Below are 18,796 nucleotides of genomic sequence, written 5' to 3'. Positions count from 1 at the left end.
GGATTTCCCTGATAAGTGAAAAACTGGTTAGCACATCATGCAGCCCGTTGACCACTGCATTCAGAGACCTTACTTTGGTCTCTGTAGGCCACGCACTGAATAAGGGACACTGCTGGGGGCAGGCCTGTGAAAAATGTTCTTATAGGACTGCCCTTTTTTGGTGATTAAAAGCCATGTAAGGCTGGGTGTGGTGGCTCACGCCTGTAATCCCAGCACTTTGGGAGGCTAGGGCAGGTGGATCATCTGAGGTCAGGAGTTCGAGACCAGCCTGGCCAACACAGTAAAACTCTGTCTCTACTTAAAAAAAAACACACACACACACAAAAATTAGCCAGGTGTGGTGGCACATGCCTGTAATCCCAGCTACTCAGGAGGCTGAGGCAGGAGAATCACTTGAGTCTGGGAGGCAGAGGTTGCAGCGAGCCGACATCATACCACTGCACTACAGCCTGGCGACACAGCGAGACTCCGTCTCCAAAAAAAAAAAAAAAAAAAAAAAAAAAGCCATATAAAAGAAAACGTTCTTACTTGTCTGAACATAAGCCACGAGCTGCTTAAACTAAAAATAAAGTTCAGTTTAAAATGAGCTTTTCCAGAAGGTTATATCTGGCTATTTCTACCTTACCATTCATCATCCCTCAAAGGATAACACTAGAGACGTGGTAGCAGGGAAACACTTCACACCAAAATGTTCAGCTCTAGGTTAGTTCAGCCTGTAGTTTTGAAAATCCACTCACTGGGGAGGAGCAAAAGGCAGCAGGAGAAGAGGTTCTATTAAGACAGAGACCTGTTCTGCGGCCCCCATCACCTGACCTCACATGTGTAATACTCCCTGTCTTGTGTGCCTCATCACTTCAGTCACTTGGCTGGGCCACTAGAAGCCACCTGACCTCTCTGAACCACAAGTTTCTCATCTGCAGCATTTGGCTAAAAACATCAACTGTGCAGGGCTTTCACAAGCATTGGAATGAGACCACATGTGCAAAGCCAGGCACGTGGCCGGCCCTCAAAGAGTGATGGCCATGATCATTACCATTCTGAGAGGGGGCAGAGCCTCTGTGCCACAGCACCCAGGGGCGGGCAGAATTCTAAGATGCCCTCCAGTGACCCATATCCTTGTAGAATCTCTTCCACTTGAGTGTGGGAGGGATGGGATATCACTCGCCTGATTAGGCTACGTTGAATGGTACTGTTAACTTTAGGAAAGGGAGACTACCCTGGGTGGGTCTGGCCTAATCAGCTGAACTCTTAAAAGAGGTTGGGCTTTTCCTGGAGAAAAGGAGTCGACGTGTGAAAGGAATTCAACATCAGGGATAGTCTCTGTAGCTAGTGTTGGAGATGGGTCCGCATGACAAGGAATGCAGGTGGTCTCTGAAAGCTGAGAGCAGTGTTGGTTGAAAACCAGCAAGGAAAGGGGGACATCAGACCTGCAGCCACAGGAACTGAATTCTGCTACAACCAACATGCTTAGAAAAGAACCACAAGCTCCTGTTGAGAATGTAGCCTGGCCAACATCTTGATCTTAGCCTTTTGAGACCTTGTGCAGAGAACCCACCCATGCTGTACATTTCTGGACTTCTGACCTACAGAACTGTGAGCTAACAGGTGTTGTTTTTATGACACCAAGTTTCTGGCAATTTGTTATGCAGCAATAGAAAACCAATACAGAACTCTTGGCCAGGCACGGTGGCTCACGCCTGTAACCCCAGCACTTTGGGAGGCTGAGGTGGTGGATCACCTGAGGTCAGGAGTTTGAGACCAGCTGACCAACATGGAGAAACCCCATCTCTACTAAAAATACAAAATTAGCTGGGCGTGGTGGCGCATGCCTGTAATCCCACCTACATGGGAGGCTGAGGCAGGAGAATTGCTTGAACCCAGGAGGAGGAGGTTGCAGTGAGCTGCGATCGCATCATTGCACTCCAGCCTGGGCAACAAGAGTGAAACTCCGTCTAAAAAAAAAAAAAAGAAAAAAATATATATACTTTTTTAAAGAAGAAAACCAATACAGAACTCTTAATTAGATGGGGTACCAGGCAGGGAAAGATGGGGTTGTTTTTGTGGACCTGCCGAGCTGCTCAAGGAAAGAAGTTTGGACAAATACAAGGTATTGTTTGGGATGCTGAGCCTCCCCTTCTGAGCTGAATTACCAGATGGAAGGTGTTATATAGATAAGCCAGCCTTTATGAAAATATTATATCAACAAGGATGTCTAAAACATTGGGTTTACTGTAAAACTTTAACATCCAGATACTGGAAGGTGACAGGAGGGAGGCAAATGAGTGGGTCAGAGAGAAGGTGACAATATGGCCAAGAGAGTGTATGGCTGGTCATCTCACCTAGACCTGTGGGCTGAGCAAGAGCCCCAGACAAAAACCAGAGATCAAAGGGCAATCCGGTGGGGAGCCTGGCTTTAAAATCCAGAGTCCAGAAGAAGTAGGCTGTGTAGGCACTGGCCAAGGCTGAAGGCAGGTGGGAGAGGGCGACTAGGAATGATGGCAATAATTTAGCAGCTGCCATTTGTTCAGCCTCTGCCATGTGCCGGGCACTTTCTATACATTTTCTTTAGGTAAACTGCTTAAATTCACACTGGGAAGACACACAGCTGAGCTTCAAACCCAGGCCTGCCTGATTCCAAAGCCCATGCACCTTCTGTTCCTTTAAGGTCACAAGCTGGGCAGCCTGGGACTAAGTGTTTGCTCTGAACCCCAGCTAGAGAAGAGCAGTGGTTAGAGACGCATTTCAGCTTGTACCACTCAACACCAGCAGCAGAGGAGTGCTGGAGTTTTCTGTCCTAAACGCCACTCTGACTGTCCGCCTTTCCCTTTACACTAGTGAGGGGGCTGCAGTGGCTCCAGAAAATGTTCTGTAGGTAGGAAAGAGGCTAGCAGCCCTCCAAGATGAGAGTCTCTCCCTAGTGTGGGCCCTTCCCTTGGCCTATAATCTTGCCTCTGAGTCCCCCGAACTCTTCCTCATTATCACAAGGCCTGGACAATCAATCAGGAACAGCATCTGCTCCTCCTCCATCTCTGTTGTCCTCACCACCTCCGTCACTGACTGTACTTCCGATACTTTGGCAGCAATCCATCCTCTGCTTCACTGTGGTCTGAAAGATGACCACTAGCTGACTCACTCCCTGCTCCTTTCTTGCTGCCCTGGAAAGACAGATTGCAGCACCCACCCACTGCAGCCAGGATGTGAGAGGAAGTGACCATTTGGGATGTCAGCTTCCACCAAGTACCCGCTGAGCAAGGGGAGAAACCCATGTTTTTGAGGCCTTAGAGCTACTTATTCTTTTTTGGGGGGACAGAGTCTCGCTCGGTCGCCCAGGCTGGAGTGCAGTGGTGCGATCTCGGCTCACTGCAAGCTCTGCCTCCTGGGTTCACATCATTCTCCTGCCTCAGCCTCCCGAGTAGCTGGGACTACAGGTGCCCACCACCACACCTGGCTAATTTTTTGTATTTTCAGTAGAGACAGGGTTTCACTGTGTTAGCCAGGATGGTCTCCATCTCCTGAACTCGTGATCCGCCCGCCTCGGCCTCCCAAAGTGCTAGGATTACAGGCGTGAGCCACCATGCCCAGCCTAGATCTACTTCTTTTTTAACTGCAAAGCCCCAATCTCTTGATCATTCCAGCGGACTTGACTGGGGAGTGTGGGTGTATTGCCACCCCAGGGGCCAGGGCAGCCAACCAGGAATACATCCCTCAGTTTAAACCTTCTGTTTTAGGGACTAGGGATTAACACCATTTCTGTTGTTGCTGTTGTCATGTCCAGCAATCTTAAACTGGGGAATGGGAGAGCAAACCACACAGCCTGAGATGGCAAACAGCTTTCTGAATGAAGCCCTTGTAAGCGACCACAAGCCAGGTCAATAACGTGATTACACAGCAAACCAGGCAGCCCAGGATAAACAGATCAGCAACACAATGCGGCACACTCCAGGAGATCTTCGGGGCCAGTCAGACACGTGCCTTCCTCACCTAGAGGGCCCAGGGCAGCCTCCAGGGGGTGTTATGTCAATGAGGATGGCCATTACAGACCATTCTCCAAAATAACCTATATCAGAAACACCTTTGGAAGGTGTTATGTCAATGAGGAAGGCTATTACGGAAGATACTGTATCAACAAGCATAGTCATGGTGGAAGATACATCCACAAGGGTGACTGCAGTAAAAGGTACTGATGTGGAAGGTGTTAAGTCAATGAGGACAGCCATTATAAAAGGTGTTTGGGCATCATAATGAAGTTACAGGAACAAGGATAGTCATTATGGAAGGTGTTACATCAACTAGGATGGTCATTATTGGCAACAAGACAGTGTCAATGCTGGGACCAGCCAGTGATCTTAAGATGAACATGCCAAAAATTCAGGGATATGAAAAACTAAGTTGAGGCACCAAGAATGCTGAGATGGGTTTGAGAAGCTTGGCTCCAAAGCACATTGTGTGGGTGGATGGAAGAAAAAAAACAGATGGTTCTTCCTGAAAGGGAGAGAGATTGTGGGGCAGAGCACTTTCTACATTCCTTCCTTACAGTAGAAGTTGGCCCTACTGCTAACAGCTATTGCCAAGGGAGAAAAAGGAGGCTTGGAACAAAACCCAAGCTAGAAAATTTGGAGTAATCAAGAATTTAATCCTCATTAGACTATATTCTGCTTGCTTTTGTAGGTGATCTCCAGTTATAAATCAGATATTGAAGAATTAACTCTGAATTGCTTCTTTCCAGATAGTGGATCACTTAGCAAGTTGTCATTTCAGAGATGGTGGGAGATGCGATTTTAAATATTAAAAAAAAAAAATTGTGAGGTTATTGGTAATTAATAACAGAGCTATACTTCTGCTCCAGGGCCAAACTCAGGGTTTTGTTAAGGATGTCCCACAGACCTCAGGCACCAGGAGAATATCTTGTCCTCCTCTTTCTCTTGTCTTGCCTATAGAAGCTTATATTGCAATTCTAATACCTGCATCTTTTGCTGTACTTATTACACTGGAAAGTGTTGCAAACCCAAATATGAAAGGCAACATAGGGAAGAGGGTCTTTGTTGAATCAGAGGGTGCCAGCTCTACCAAATACTTTGTAATTTAGGTTTTTTCAAAACATACAAAACAGAACTAGGCCAAGCCCCCCAGGCCATCAATTTGTAGCCCCTGGTTTACATGTTAGAATCCCTTCCAGATGGTGAGTCCTTGGAGAGCAAGGGATAAGGGTGCACAGAGCTAGATGCACAAGGGGCCTCCAATATCTCCAGAAAGAACAGAATTTCTTACCAAAATGACCTTGGACTGGGCTAGATCTTTTCAAGACCTTCTAAGAATTCAGGGATGTGAAAAACTAAGTTGAGGAACCAAAAATGCTGAATTGGGAGTTTTAAGAAGCCTGGCTCCAAAGCACATTGTGTAGGTGGGTGGAAGAAAAAAAGCAGATGGTTCTTCCTGAAAGGGAGAAAGACTGTGGGTCAAAGTACTTTCCTTTTCATGACCCATATTCCTTCCTTACAGTAGAAGTTAGCCCTACTGCTAAGAGTATTGCTAAGGAAGAAAGAGGAGGATGGGAACAAAACTCAGCTAGAAAATTTGGGGCAATGAAGCATTAATTCTCATTCCACTATATTCTGCTTTGCTCTTACAGATGATCTCCAGTTATCAATCAAATAATAAATCAAATTTTCTAGGCCTGCTCAGTGCTAGGCCCTAAAAGTAGATAGGGAAAAAACAAAACAAAACAAATCACAGCAAGTTGCTCTTCATGAAAAACTGCTGCAAGTCGAGAAGGCAGTTTTTTGGTCATCAGCTCCTCGATTCCTAGCAACTTAACACTTCTACTCCATCCCTTCTACACAACCAAATTCCTGCAGGAAGTAACTTCAGGCTTTTTTGAAGATGGGGTCTATACTTGAGAAATTTGTTTTAATGCAACAAAAACAGTGAGTACTATATTCATACCTGGCTTTAAATTGTTTTTATTTTAAAAATATTTTAAAGGCAAAACTACCGTGGTAGAAGGCAAATCAGTGGTTGCCAGGGGCTAAGGGGTATGGGTTTATTGCAAAGGAATCTGGAGGAACTTTGCAGGGTGATAGAAATGTTATACCATGCACTTGATAAGACCCATTGAATTATACAATTGATACTGGTAAATTTGATGGTATGTATATTATATCTCAGCAGAGCTGAAAAATACTTTTACATTTAGATAAATTATACATGAAGCACAAAATAAAATAAAACAAAATGTAAAAAGTCATTCTCTCACCCTTGAATCTAGTTCTGTTCCTATAGGCAACCACTATTACCAGATTTTGTGCACTCTTCCAGAAGTAATCTATTAATATGTAAGTGTGTATTTATATACCATCCCTATTTCATTTTATTTTGCCAAAAGGTTGCATGTCATACATACTGTTCTGATTCTTGTGTTTTTCTCTCCATAATGTATCTTGGAGGTTACTCCACATTAGTTTACAGAGAGCTACGTCATTCTTTTAAATAGTTGCCTAACATCTCATTGTTTGGATGTAGCATAATTTACCTAACCTGCTTCTAATGATGAGTATTTGGGTTGTTTCCAGTCTCTAGCGACTAGGGCAAGGAGGGGAAGATGCCAGTGGGACATACCTTCCCACCAGCATTCCAGGTTCCTGCCTGGAACTTGAGTTGTATTCCCCATAGAGGCAGAGGCCAGTGAGGCTAGAAGAAGTTATATTGAGGGTTTGGCACCATTCACATTATGGTGAGCTTCTGCAAGATGATCTAAGCATTGTTTACAACTTGAAAAATGTCTTTTAGGCTGGGCATGGTGGCTCACTCCTATAATCCTAGCACTTTGGGAGGCTGAGGTGAGATCACCTGAGGTCAGGAGTTCGAGACCAGCCTGGCCAACATGGTGAAACCCCATCTCTACTAAAAATACAAAAAAAAAAAAAAAAATCAGCTGGGCATGGTGGCACGTGCCTGTAATCCCAGTTACCCGGGAGGCTGAGGTAGGAGAATTGCCGGAACCTGGGAGGCAGAGGCTGCAGTGAGTCAAGATCGTGCCACTGCACTCCAGTCTGTGCGACAGAGCGAGAGTGCTTCAAAAAAAAAAAAAAAAAAAAAAAAAAAGTCGTCTATGTTCTACGAAGATAAGAACGTGGCCCTGATAGATGTAGCCCAAGGCTGAAGTGCCTGATAAGACTGTCGGAAACTTCCGAGCCAGTTCCAGAATAATCCTCCATCTCTCAGCAGAGATTAAAGGCCAGAGCCCTGCCAGGTTTCCCTCCATGGAGATCTAGCTCTGGTTTCACAGACTGGCAAACTCCAGCCCAGTCTTGGCTAATAACACCTGGTCATGAAGATAGCTGCAATCTCCAGGAGACCACTTGGGTGTTCTCATTCCCACCTCAAGTGTAATTAAGCATGATACTTAAGTTGTTAGAAAACTGGTCCAGTCAGTTCCTTGGCTAACAGGCAATTCATGTGTGTGCAGGCACTGGCTTGCAAAATATTTTTTAAAACTTGTTCTAGTGTGTTTTAGAATAACTTCATACAGCTTTTCAACGAGCAGCTTCACTTCTAGGAATTTCTTCCACAGATATCCTTACACATCCCCAAAGTCGACTGCACTGGGATAGTAACCAAAGTACAATGTGTAGGTAGCAAAAGTCTGAAAACCATCTTAATGTCTCCCACTGGAGACCTGGTTATACACACTATGATAGCCTGTAATTTTGGCCCAGGTTGTCTGCCTGTTGAATATCTAAATGTTCTTCCTGGACCTGACTCAAATAATAAAAGTGTCTTAGTTTGTTTTGTGTTGCTATAAAGGAATACTTAAAGCTGGGTAATTGATAAAGAAAAGAGGTTTGACTGGGTGCAGTGGCTCATGCCTGTAATCCTGGCACTTTGGGAGGCTGAGGCCAAGGCAGGTGGATCACCTGAGGTCAAGAGTTCAAGACCAGCCTGGCCAACGTGGTAAAACCTCATCTCTACTGAAAATACAAAACTTAGCTGGGGGTGGTGGCAGGTGCCTGTAATCCCAGCTACTCGGGAGGTTGAGGCAAGAGAATCGCTTCCTAGGAGGCGGAGGTTGCAGTGAGCTGAGATCGTGGCATTGTACTCTAGCCTGGGCAACAGAGTAAAAACTCGATCTCAAAAAAAAAAAAAAAAAGAAAGAAAGAAAAGAAAAGAAAAGAGGTTTATTTAGCTCATGGTTCTGCTGGCTAAAAGGTTCAAGATTGAGCATCTGGTGAGGGCCTCAGGCTGCTTCCACTCATGGCAGAAGGCAAAGCGGAGCTGGCGTGTAGAGATCACATAGCGAGAGAAGCAGGGAGGGCAGGGGGTTCGTGCTGGGCTCTTTTTAACAACCAGCTCTCTAGGGAACTAACAGAGTTAATAACGCACTCACTTCTGAGGGATCCACCCCCATGACCCAACACTTCCCATTTTGCCCTACCTCCAGCACTGGGGATCAAATTTCAACATGAGATTTGGAAGAAACAATCATCCAAACTATAGCACAGTCATGACAATTCTCACTAACCGGGGAATTTGTTCTAGGCCAGACTAGTGCACACATCATTTCATTCAGACCTCCAGCCAGCCTCAGGGTGCTGCTGTTCCTACAGGTTACGCAACTTGCCCAGCGCACCTGGTTAATAAGCGGTGGAGTGAGGATTTGAACCAAGCTTTGACCAACTCCAAAACTTGTTTGAGTGATGCTATCTCCAAAAAGCTGGAAAGGCAACTCTGAGTCCAGTGAGGTTTTTGGCTCCAGTCCTTCCATTTCTCTGCCCTCCTCCCTCCACCAATTTCCAACTGGGAAGCTGAGCCCTTTGGGATGTATAGTCTGAGGACATGGGAAATGTAGCAGTGAGCAAGAACTCAGAGGCAAAAGAGAGCCTGGTGTTTGTATCCTTGAAGGTGGCCCAGGATGCAACTCCAGCGAGACTTGTCAGCAGGGCAGTTGATGTGAAAATAGCCCATACAACACAGGCTGAACCCTCCTGACACAGTGTCCTTGGGCAGACTCCAGCAGAGCACAGACTTCCAGTATGAGCAGCAGTGTGTAATAACTCGTCCCACTACGTTGTTTGGTTTTTGGTGTGTACCTCTCTACTGTGGCTGGTGGTCACTCTGTGTAGGAGTTGAGTGTCTACCTGTGTCCAAGAGATGCCGTGAGTCCTTCAAACTCAGGGGCTTCATCTTACCACCTCTGCATTCTCTGTGATGTCCCAGAAACTGCTTGCCTGCTCTGAGCTGCTCTCGGGGTTAAACATTGCTTTAGCCAAATGTCCTTGTTTGAGATGGCCAGATGTTCCTGCCTTCAGATCAGTAACAGAAGATAAGGCATCTCTTTGGGTGCACATGCCATGTGCCTGGATGTACACCGTTCTAGCTCAGCTCCCAGCTGGACCACACATTGTCAAGAATTAAAGAAGCCCTCTCATGGCTCCAAGTGTTTTGTGACATGGCAGATGCCAAGGAATTAGGCAGACCCAAAATAAAGACAACAGCCCGACTTCAACTCTATATAATCTTTGGACTCAGGGAGTTGATAAAACTCATTTCTGGAGACTGTATTTACCCAGGCAAAGGCAGCAGATTGTCACCTTGTGCATTTTTGCATTTGGCACATTTCACATGGAACCCTTTGATCTTCTGTCATTGAGGGTAGGATCATTTGACTTCATTTAAAACTTAAAGAAAGCTATGCCATCTGTGCTCAGGGAACAGTTTTAATTTCCTTTTCCAAGACATGCTCAAATTTATGATTTAAGAATATTCACACCCTGAGGGGAGGCATTTACTGGCCTTGCAGTCCTATTACTGAGCTGGGTTCTGGAGTCATACTCCTGGGGCTGCCAGTTCAGCATCATTACACACCAGCCAGGGAGCCCGGCAAGTCACGTCACCTCTCTGTGCCTACTAACAGGAAGTTAGTAAGAGTACTTGTTTGAGGATGGAGAATTAAATGACATGCAGACCTACTCAAGACCACCTCCCCCATTTACATTCTCTCAGGAGAAAATAGCTTCATTTTTATCATTGAACACTGTAGAACTTATGTTTCATCTATCAAAGTTATTTTTGGCCAAAGTCTATTTCAGAAATGTGTATATTTACATCTCTAACCTCAACACATTTTAAACAAAATTATGTGCAGAAAATCTTGACTTACATTCCAAATACACTAGGATCAAGAACGTCAAGATCTGGCTGGGTGTGGTGGTTCACGCCTATAATCCCAGCACTGGCAGAGCGAGGTGGGTGGACTGCTTGAGGCTAGGAGTTTGAGGCCAGCCTGGCCAACATGGTGAACCCCCACCACTACTAAAAATACAAAAATTAGCTGTGCGTGGTGGTGCACGTCTGTAATCCCAGCTACTCGGGAGGCTGAGGCATGCGAATCACTTGAACCCAGGAGGTAGGGGTTGCAGTGAGCCAAGATCATGCCACTGCACTCCAGCCTGGGCGACAGAGTGAGAAAGAAAAAAAAAAAGAATGTCAGGATCAAGTGAGGACACCCCAAGTGTCAAAAATGTCAACAAAGGGAGGTGCCCTACGTTACTGCACACAAAGCAACTGTTTGCAAACAACCATGTAAATGGTTTGGTAGTCCTCAAGTGATGTCTTATGCACTTTATGCTTAAGAGGATTGGTTAATTATATACAGGTATCTTTCTGTGTTTCATCACGCCTTCAGAAACTGTTAGAGGTTTTGCATTGCTGTGCAGTGGATTGTTATAATTTTTCCCACACAAAATAATGAGATGTATAGTGTTGCTTAGTATTTTCATGCAGAATGTCTGGTTTTCAGGAATGGATTACTGATGTTAATCAGAAGATGCTTATGTGTAAAATTCTCAGAGGAGTGGCTGGCACAGTAAATGCTCAATGTGTTGGCTATTACAAGCAGCAGTAGTAGTTAATACTTTTAAGAACTGATGGACCAGATACAAACCCAAGGCTACAAAGAGGTGAGGGAAGGAACTTGGCTCTCCTTACCTGGTTGTCTAGAATGCTGCCAGCTGCCTGGGAGATGATGGGCAAATTACAAGGTTGTGTGAAATGGTTTTAAATAATTTGATTGTGGTATACTTTTCATAATTTAGAATGATAGTTAAGGGGTATAAACTTTTCTTTTCTTTCTTTCTTTCTTTTTTTTTTTTTTTGAGACAAAGTCTTGTTCTGTCGTTCAGGCTGGAGTGCAGTGGCATGATCTAGGCTTACTGCAACCTCTGCCCCCTGGGTTCAAGTGATTCTCAAGCCTCAGCATCCTGTGTAGCTGAGATTACAGCTGTGTACCACCATGTCTGGCTAATTTTTGTATTTTTTAGTACAGACGGTGTTTTGCCATGTTGGCCGGGCTCGTCTTGAACTCCTAACCTCAGGTGATCTTCCCCCCTCAGCATCCCAAAGTGTTGGGATTACAGGCGTGAGCCACTGCACCCGGCCGGGTATAAACTTTTCTTAACCACCAAGGCAGAGAACCCTAACAACCGGTCCCCCACATCAGTGGTCTCATTATCTCCCACTGTCTTACCCACCCTGACCTCAATCAGGGGTCTTTCTGACCAGCAAACTTCTCTCCCTACCCACTTCCCACCTCATCCCATCCCATCCAAACCCAGGTCAGCACTGCTAGGCAAAAATGCAGGTGAGGCTTGTGCTATAAGCCAAGGGACCCAGTTCCGTTTTCTTTTGGCAAAAAAGCACTGGTGAGCCATTAGTACCATCCAGCTAGGGTGGTGCTTCTAAGACTCTTGAGTCTCTACCAACACTGTCCAGATCCTATTTGCCAAATTGGAGGGAGGAAAATACTTCTTCCGTAGATGCTGGTGAAACAACAGTGAGCCTGGGAGAACGTGAGAAACAGGCACTAACAAACTGACAGCTGGAAAGTACACCAGGACAGGCTCTCCACAGGCGACACTGAAATACGCATCCAAAGCCCTAAGAGCCGCTCTACTCTTCATCCTAGCAACTCTGCTTTCAGAACAAGGAAATACGCATCTAAAGCCCTAAGAGCCTCTCTTCATCCCAGCAACTCTGCTTCCAGAATACGGAAATACACTTCCAAAGCCCTAAGAACCTCTCTACTCTTCATCCCAGCAACTCTGCTTCCAGAATACGGAAATACACGTCCAAAGCCCTAAAAGCCTCTACTCTTCATACCAGCAACTCTACTTCCAGAACTGTAGCTGGACAAAATAGCTAAGAAGGTACAGAACATGGGTGCGATGGCTCACGCCTGTAATCCCAGCACTTTGGGAGGCCGAGGTGGGCAGATTACCCGAGGTCAGGAGTTCAAGACTAGCCTGACTAACATGGTGAAACCCCGTTTCGACCAAAAATACAAAAAACTAGCCAGGCGTGGTGGTGTGCGCCTGTAATCCCAGCTACCTGGGAGGCTGAGGCAGGAGAATCGCTTGAACCTGGGAGATGGAGGTTGCAGTGAGCCGAAATCGCTCCATTGCACTCCAGCTTGGGCAACAAGAGTGAAACTCTGTCTCAAAAATTTAAAAAAAGAGTGTGCAGAACAACACAGCCAAAGAACACATTCTCAGATACATAAAAATGGAATAATCCAGTTCATACTGTTTTATAACCTCAGCAACATGAGGATAATGGTTCATCCTTTCATGTCATTTTCTAGTCTGCGCTATGTAATTTCAAGTGCCTTTTCCCTGAATAGACCTATTAAAATTGATACAAGCAGCTGACTATTGTTGGACATGTTCTATTTTTAATAAGAAAAACTGGAAGCAACCTAAATGTCCAACAACTGGGGACTGGTTAAAGCCATACAATGGGATGATCCCATGTTTGGTTTGCGCACATGAGTGTGCACGCATACACGGGAAGAAGACTGCATCAAAGTGAATAAGGCAGCTTGCTTATAGATAATTTTTTTCATTTTGGTTATATTTATTGCCACTTTTTCTACAATAACTATATGCAACTTAAAACATCTTAATTTCCTTCCCCCACATTGATAGTCAGGGAGAACGCCCAGAAGAGTGTGTGTCTGCACATGCAAGGCGTGCAACCATCACAGATGAAATGGCAGCATCTGAGGTGAGCCCTTGGGCTAGCAGGTCTGACTCCAAGTCATGCAAATCTGTGGGGATGTGGGGGAGGAGCTGGGGGAGACTCATCAGCCCTGCCAGTTACACATTCCAGACAACAGCCAGTAGCTCCTCATTTGAATCGGAAACAGAATGAACACCCACACTCGCCCAGGGAGTGTGTACACATCATTTGATCTGTCTGCTCACATTTTTGGCAAGAAACAATGGTGGCAAGATTGGGGTCACTGACCCAGACTCTGGTATCTGAGTGGTTCTTAGAAAGCAACCAAATTGAGGTTTTCAAAAGGCTACGATCCCAATGTAACCAGTGTTTCACTCTTGGAAATGGGGGAGTTGGTGGGGATACCAAAGTCACACAAACACACGACACCAAGACACAAACTTTCCTTTACTCTTCATCTCTGTAGTGACACCAAGTTCATTTTTACTCTGCTGAATCTTTCTTTGTTAAGAGACTTCACAGATTTATAAAACAAATCCACTGTGCTGGGGCTCTGGCTTTCTGCATCCTTTCAGGACAGTCTCCAGGAATTCTCAAAGGCCTTTGCCAGTTAGATCCTCAAGACTATATAGGCAACTGCTCCAACCACAAAAGCTCTCAGTTTAGCCTGATGTAGCCTCAAAGGGCCAGTTCCTGAGACCAGAGGGAGGAACTTAAGAAAGCGAAAGGGAAAGTTCCTAGGCTTCTACCTGTTTATACATTGAACCATGAGACAGGGCTCAGCCAGTCAAGGACTTCCTGGAAGGGACTCCATTGGAGCTACTCGACCAAAATGGCAGCCACCCCAGATCACAGGAAGAAATGAGACCAGAAACAGAGGCTCTCATTATTAGCAATACGTTGATTTACACCCTATTCTTACTGGAGGAGTTCCCCCACTGTTATCACAGAAAGCCAAAAACATCTCAAACAATTCTCAGAGTTTCAATACAGTTCCAAGATTGGTAGGCATACATTTTTCTCAGCACACATTTACACATATTTTCACTTCCTTTTTATTCTTAAACTAATTCTTTTTCTTCAAAGGGAATCTTGAAAATTCAGTCCTAAGAAATTATAGTAAATATTCATCAGCCGGGCACAGTGGCTCACATCTGTAATCCCAGCACTTTGGGAGACCCAGGTGTGAGGGTCACTTGAGCTCAGGAGTTCGAGACCAGCCTGGGCAAAATAGTGAAATCCTGTCTCTACTTTAATATATATAATTTATATATATATATATATATATATAAGCTCCTGTCTTGTATTTGTAATGATGGTAGTCACCGGGACGCCCAAATTCAACTTCACTTGCGTCCTTTTATTCCTTAATCTAATTTACACCTGCCAAACACAAACCCACCTTAGATGCAGCAAGGGGAATCAAATCCACACGACTTCCTGGAGAGCTCTATTTAAAAAACACAAAACCTGTACTAATCTCGCGAAACCTGTACTAGCCTCACATCAAGTTCTTACATGAAGAAACCAAGTTATTTACTATGTTCTAATACATCTAGGGCCCACAGGGCATTTCCTGGCTGGCACAGGTCGCTGGGACGTGGAGGTCCCTTCTCCCAACCGAAACAACTCGAAATTCACACACATTCCCGGAACAACAGCCTCCTGCCGTCAAAGTCCACTGCCAATTAGTGCGAGGGGCGCGGGAATGTCCAGTCTCTGCGGCGGCGCAGATGCCTGGCGGCTTTCTCTGGGACCCCGAAAAGAAATCCGGGCGCTTTCATTTTTGCACTAATTTCATTTTTGCTCTTCAACTTTAGGAGAGGGGGGATGCAGCGTGCGGACGGAAAAGGGGGATCTGGTGGGAAATGCCGACATGAAATCACTTTTCTTGCACCTTCTCTTTGGACTAGGCGAGGAGTTAGAGGGCGAGCCTGGAGAGGAAAGATCTCTTCCCACACCCTGCCTGGATGTCTTCAAGAATCCCGGCAAAGACCCTGGGACCCACGGCGCGCCACCCTGGACATGTCGCCTGGGATCGGCTACGGGGCGCTCCTTTTCCCGCCTTCTAGGCCAGCACCGGGCTCATCTCCCCGGACCGGGAGGCTCCCGGATTGGGGCTACTCTCACGTGCCGAGGGCAAGGTTGACTCCAGGAGGGCAAGGCCCACGCACCCGACGCGGCGCGCGCAGGAACCGGACAGTCAGGGGACCCAGAGCCACAGGCGCATTTTGATTATGCCACCCCCGCCCTCCCTCCGCAGCCTACGCACCCTACGTCCCTGGGCCGCATCTTCGCCCGGCGTAGGCTGGCTGGCTAGCTCACCACCCCGCGCCACCCGCCTCCAAAGCCCGTCACTCACCTGCCCCGCGCGGCGGGCGCGCAGCACCCAGCAGCAGAACCCCTAGCAGTGCGATAGTGACCCCGCACTTCAGACCGGCCATGACTTCGGGACGTCTCGGCCTCGGCGGGGAAAGCGACGGTGGGGAGCGGCGGCCGCAGGCGCCCAAGCCCGGCGCAGCTGCGCTCCGCCCTGGCTCGCTCACCTGCGCGCGGGCGGACCGGCCCGAGCCCCGCCCTGCGCAGCAGGAGAGCGAGCTGACCCGGTGCGTCCCTCCTCTCTCACCTCCTCCTCTTCCTGCGTCAGCGACCGCCTCTCCCGCCCAGGGTGCAGGGCTCCCGGCACCGGGTTCCTGGGTCCCTACTACTCACCATTGCGGCGTTGGGGCAGACTTGTCCCCACCTTTCGGGGCTTAGTCCTCCTTCCCAAGTCTGAGAACGATCAGGTCTTTTTGTCCAGAGTCGCGAAGGTCGCCCATAGAGGAAGCCAGTCTACCTTCCCTTTTCTGTCCAGGAGACAAAGGTCATTATGCGCATCGTTTTGGAGGAGAATCCTATTTGTGGGCTACCCAAGCCCTGGATCCTCTGCTACCTGACTTGGGCCAGAGATCTACTGGACTTTAAAGCCGGTGGGGGTACAGCTAGTCTTTGCAGGACGATGAGCCGGTAGCCTACTCCGCACACATCACCTGCAGTATTTCCAGACACACAACGTGCCCAAGGTCCGCAGGGTAGCTAGTAAATTGGAGGCAGATGCACCCCTTTGTTGAATTGTGAGTAGAGTCGTATGTATGCTTTCCCTGAGCTGTGGATGGAATAGTATATGCCCTTCTCGAGGTGTATTATAAATGGAGTAGTGTGTGCAGTGTGGGCGTGAAGCATTCAGGTCAAACGTTGGGCTGGAAAATGAATGAAAAATGAATGGCGCTGGACTCCTTTTCCAAATCCTCCCAGCCGCAGGTGTGCCACCTGCCTGTCTTCAGAGGCCCTGTGGGTTCTCCTTCCACCCTGCAGGCCATACACCAAGTCCAGGCCACAGGGAGAGATTGCCGATGGCTCAGGAGTTCTTAGCTAGGCAGACATGAGTTCTGCCAAAATGACTCCCTGGGACTATTAGTGTTCATGGATAGCCAGAAGCTGCGCCAGTGTCACCCAGAGCAACCTGGGAGGCTTGGGACAGGAACCAAAGCATGTGTGACAGCATCAGTTTACAGTCCTGTCCCAATTTCTGCTTAATTCTTGGGGAGGCTGAGCCTGTCCAGGCTGCCCCAATCCTTCTTGTGGATAGGGGTGGGAAATCATCTCCTAGGAGCATCACACCTTCCTTCTCCATGTCCTTAATCATGAGAATAGAGGTAGCTCTGCCCTCTGGGAGCCCACAGTCCATCAACGGAAGCAGAACTTGGAACATGACCCTGCTCACACCCCCACCTCTGGGAGGGCCTGTAGTATGAGCTAAAGGGGACCTGAGATTTAATCTTCTAGTCCACTTCTGTCCTTGTGCAGACAGATGGGAAAACTGAGAACTAGAGGGAAGGGAGAGGATGAGAAACGAAGGGAGGCTCTCGGTTCTCCCCCACTGAATCGAGGACAAATTCATCAAGAGAAAGAAATCTTGACAAAAATCTAAACACTCTTTAAAAATATTTATGCTGACCAGGAGGGTAAAGCAGATTTGTCTTTTCTCCTAATTCTAGGCAGGTATATATATCCCAGCATCTTTTCCTAGCATCCATAACACCATTGTTTCCCACATAGAGTAACACCCACAACACTACTAGAATGGCAGTGTATTGAATGCAAAATATCAGAAATATTGCTTGACAAGTTAAGCCTAAGGAGCAAGTTATTTCATTACTATTTCATCTCTCCAAAGTTTGCTTAGCTGTCTTTCTTGGGATAGTTGACACCAGCTTTGTAAAAATGGAATGAGGGTCACTAATTCCCAAATATGAAGTATTAGCGATGGTTCCAGAAAGTAGCAGCAACAAGAAAGAAGAAAAACACGGAGGCACTTCAGCATCCTTTGCATGACAACCCAACTATATAATTGAAGTAAAGATGTCCTGACATACTGTCCTGGTCCTCCAAGTGGTGTGTGAACAAAGCATTGCCAAGGATGGACATGTTTTGTCTTTACAAACATGGCTGAATGGAAGGAGTAAATTTTAAAAGGTTATTTCTGAACTGGAAAGCAGTGTAGGTAACTATAATCTAGTGCTAGAGAAAAATGCCAGATTGAAAGGTAAATCTTCAGCTGGGTCCAGTAGTTTATGCCTGTAATCCCAGCACTTTGAGAGGCCAAGGTGGGTGGATAACTTGAGGTCAGGAGTTGGAGACCAGCCTGGCCAACATGGTGAAACTGCATCTCTACTAAAAATACAAAAATTAGCCAGGTGTGGTGGCCGGCTCCTGTAGTCCCAGCTACTCAGGAGACTGAGACAGGAGAATTGCTTGAATCTGGGAGGCGGAGGTTGCAGAGGGCTGAGACTGCACTATTCCACTCCAGCCTGGGCGATAGAGTAAGACTCTCTCTCAAAAAAAAAAAAAAAAAAAAAGAAGGTGAGTCTTAAAACAGACTGTTCCATCTAATTTTGACCTCTTCTGAAACCCTGCAAAGGCTATAAAACAGGGATTAAAAAAAAATTACATAAGCCCACAAAGGTGAGAAGAACAGAGAGAAGACAACAGCAAAATCACCCTGGAAGCTAGACAGCAGTTGGACTAGTGGTAGCTGCATTAGAAGCCTGGAGATGGCAGAACCCTAAACCAGTAATGGGGAAACTGAGAAATAACACGATTAACACAGAAATCCTCAAAAAAGATCCTCAGGAAATGGCAGCACAAGATATTCTGGAACTGGAGGGTGAAAGAGGAGTTAAAACAAGAAAGGCTGGGAGAAAGCTGTTTGAGATCACTGTAGTTAGATCTCAGAACCCATCCACCATTACCCCTGTCTGGGCAACAGTTCCTCATCCATCCAGCTTCCAGTGTTGTTCCCGAGAAATCCAAAACCATTCCCATTTTTGTTATTTTCTGTGAGACCCTTTTCTTGCCTCTAAAGCTGTAGAATCTTCTTTTTGGTCATTGGTTGCTGAAGTTTCACCATAATGTGCCTTGATATGAGTCTGCCTATATTATCCCTCTTTAGATCTTGACAAGTTAGAGAGTTGGTAAGTTTAACAACTTTAGTGTTGTTTTCTGGAGAGATTAAAACCTAAGGATGTGGGCTGAGGGATGCCAGGCATAGCTGAAGGTATAGGAAACATTGTAAAAGTAGGTAAATAAAGGGAAGATATACATTCTGAATGCTGAGATCCCCAGCTGTCTGGCCCCACCTGCCTCTGAGGATGAGACAAAAGGGCTTTGTTATCCATATTGGGGGTGGAAAAAGTCTTCTTCTGGGGAGTCTGACCAGCACAGGAGGAAAGACCCAAACATATGG

At 46.5% G+C, this 18,796-nt stretch overlaps 1 protein-coding gene across 1 annotated transcript in view; it reads right to left on the bottom strand.

Moving 5' to 3' along the window:
- CDCP1 (CUB domain containing protein 1) overlaps nt 1–15,584 on the bottom strand; it is a 57,475-nt gene extending 41,891 nt beyond the window's left edge. Inside the window, exon 1 of the mRNA XM_023231789.2 lies at nt 15,374–15,584. Coding sequence (XP_023087557.2) covers nt 15,374–15,455 — 82 coding nt within the window. The 5' untranslated portion in view covers nt 15,456–15,584. The remainder of the gene's footprint in view (nt 1–15,373) is intronic.
- Nucleotides 15,585–18,796: the final 3,212 nt, after the last annotated feature.

This window comes from Piliocolobus tephrosceles, chromosome 2, assembly GCF_002776525.5.
Source record: "Piliocolobus tephrosceles isolate RC106 chromosome 2, ASM277652v3, whole genome shotgun sequence".
NCBI lineage: Eukaryota > Metazoa > Chordata > Mammalia > Primates > Cercopithecidae > Piliocolobus > Piliocolobus tephrosceles.
Note: the sequence above shows the minus strand (reverse complement) of the source record. Positions and strands in the feature narration are given on the sequence as shown.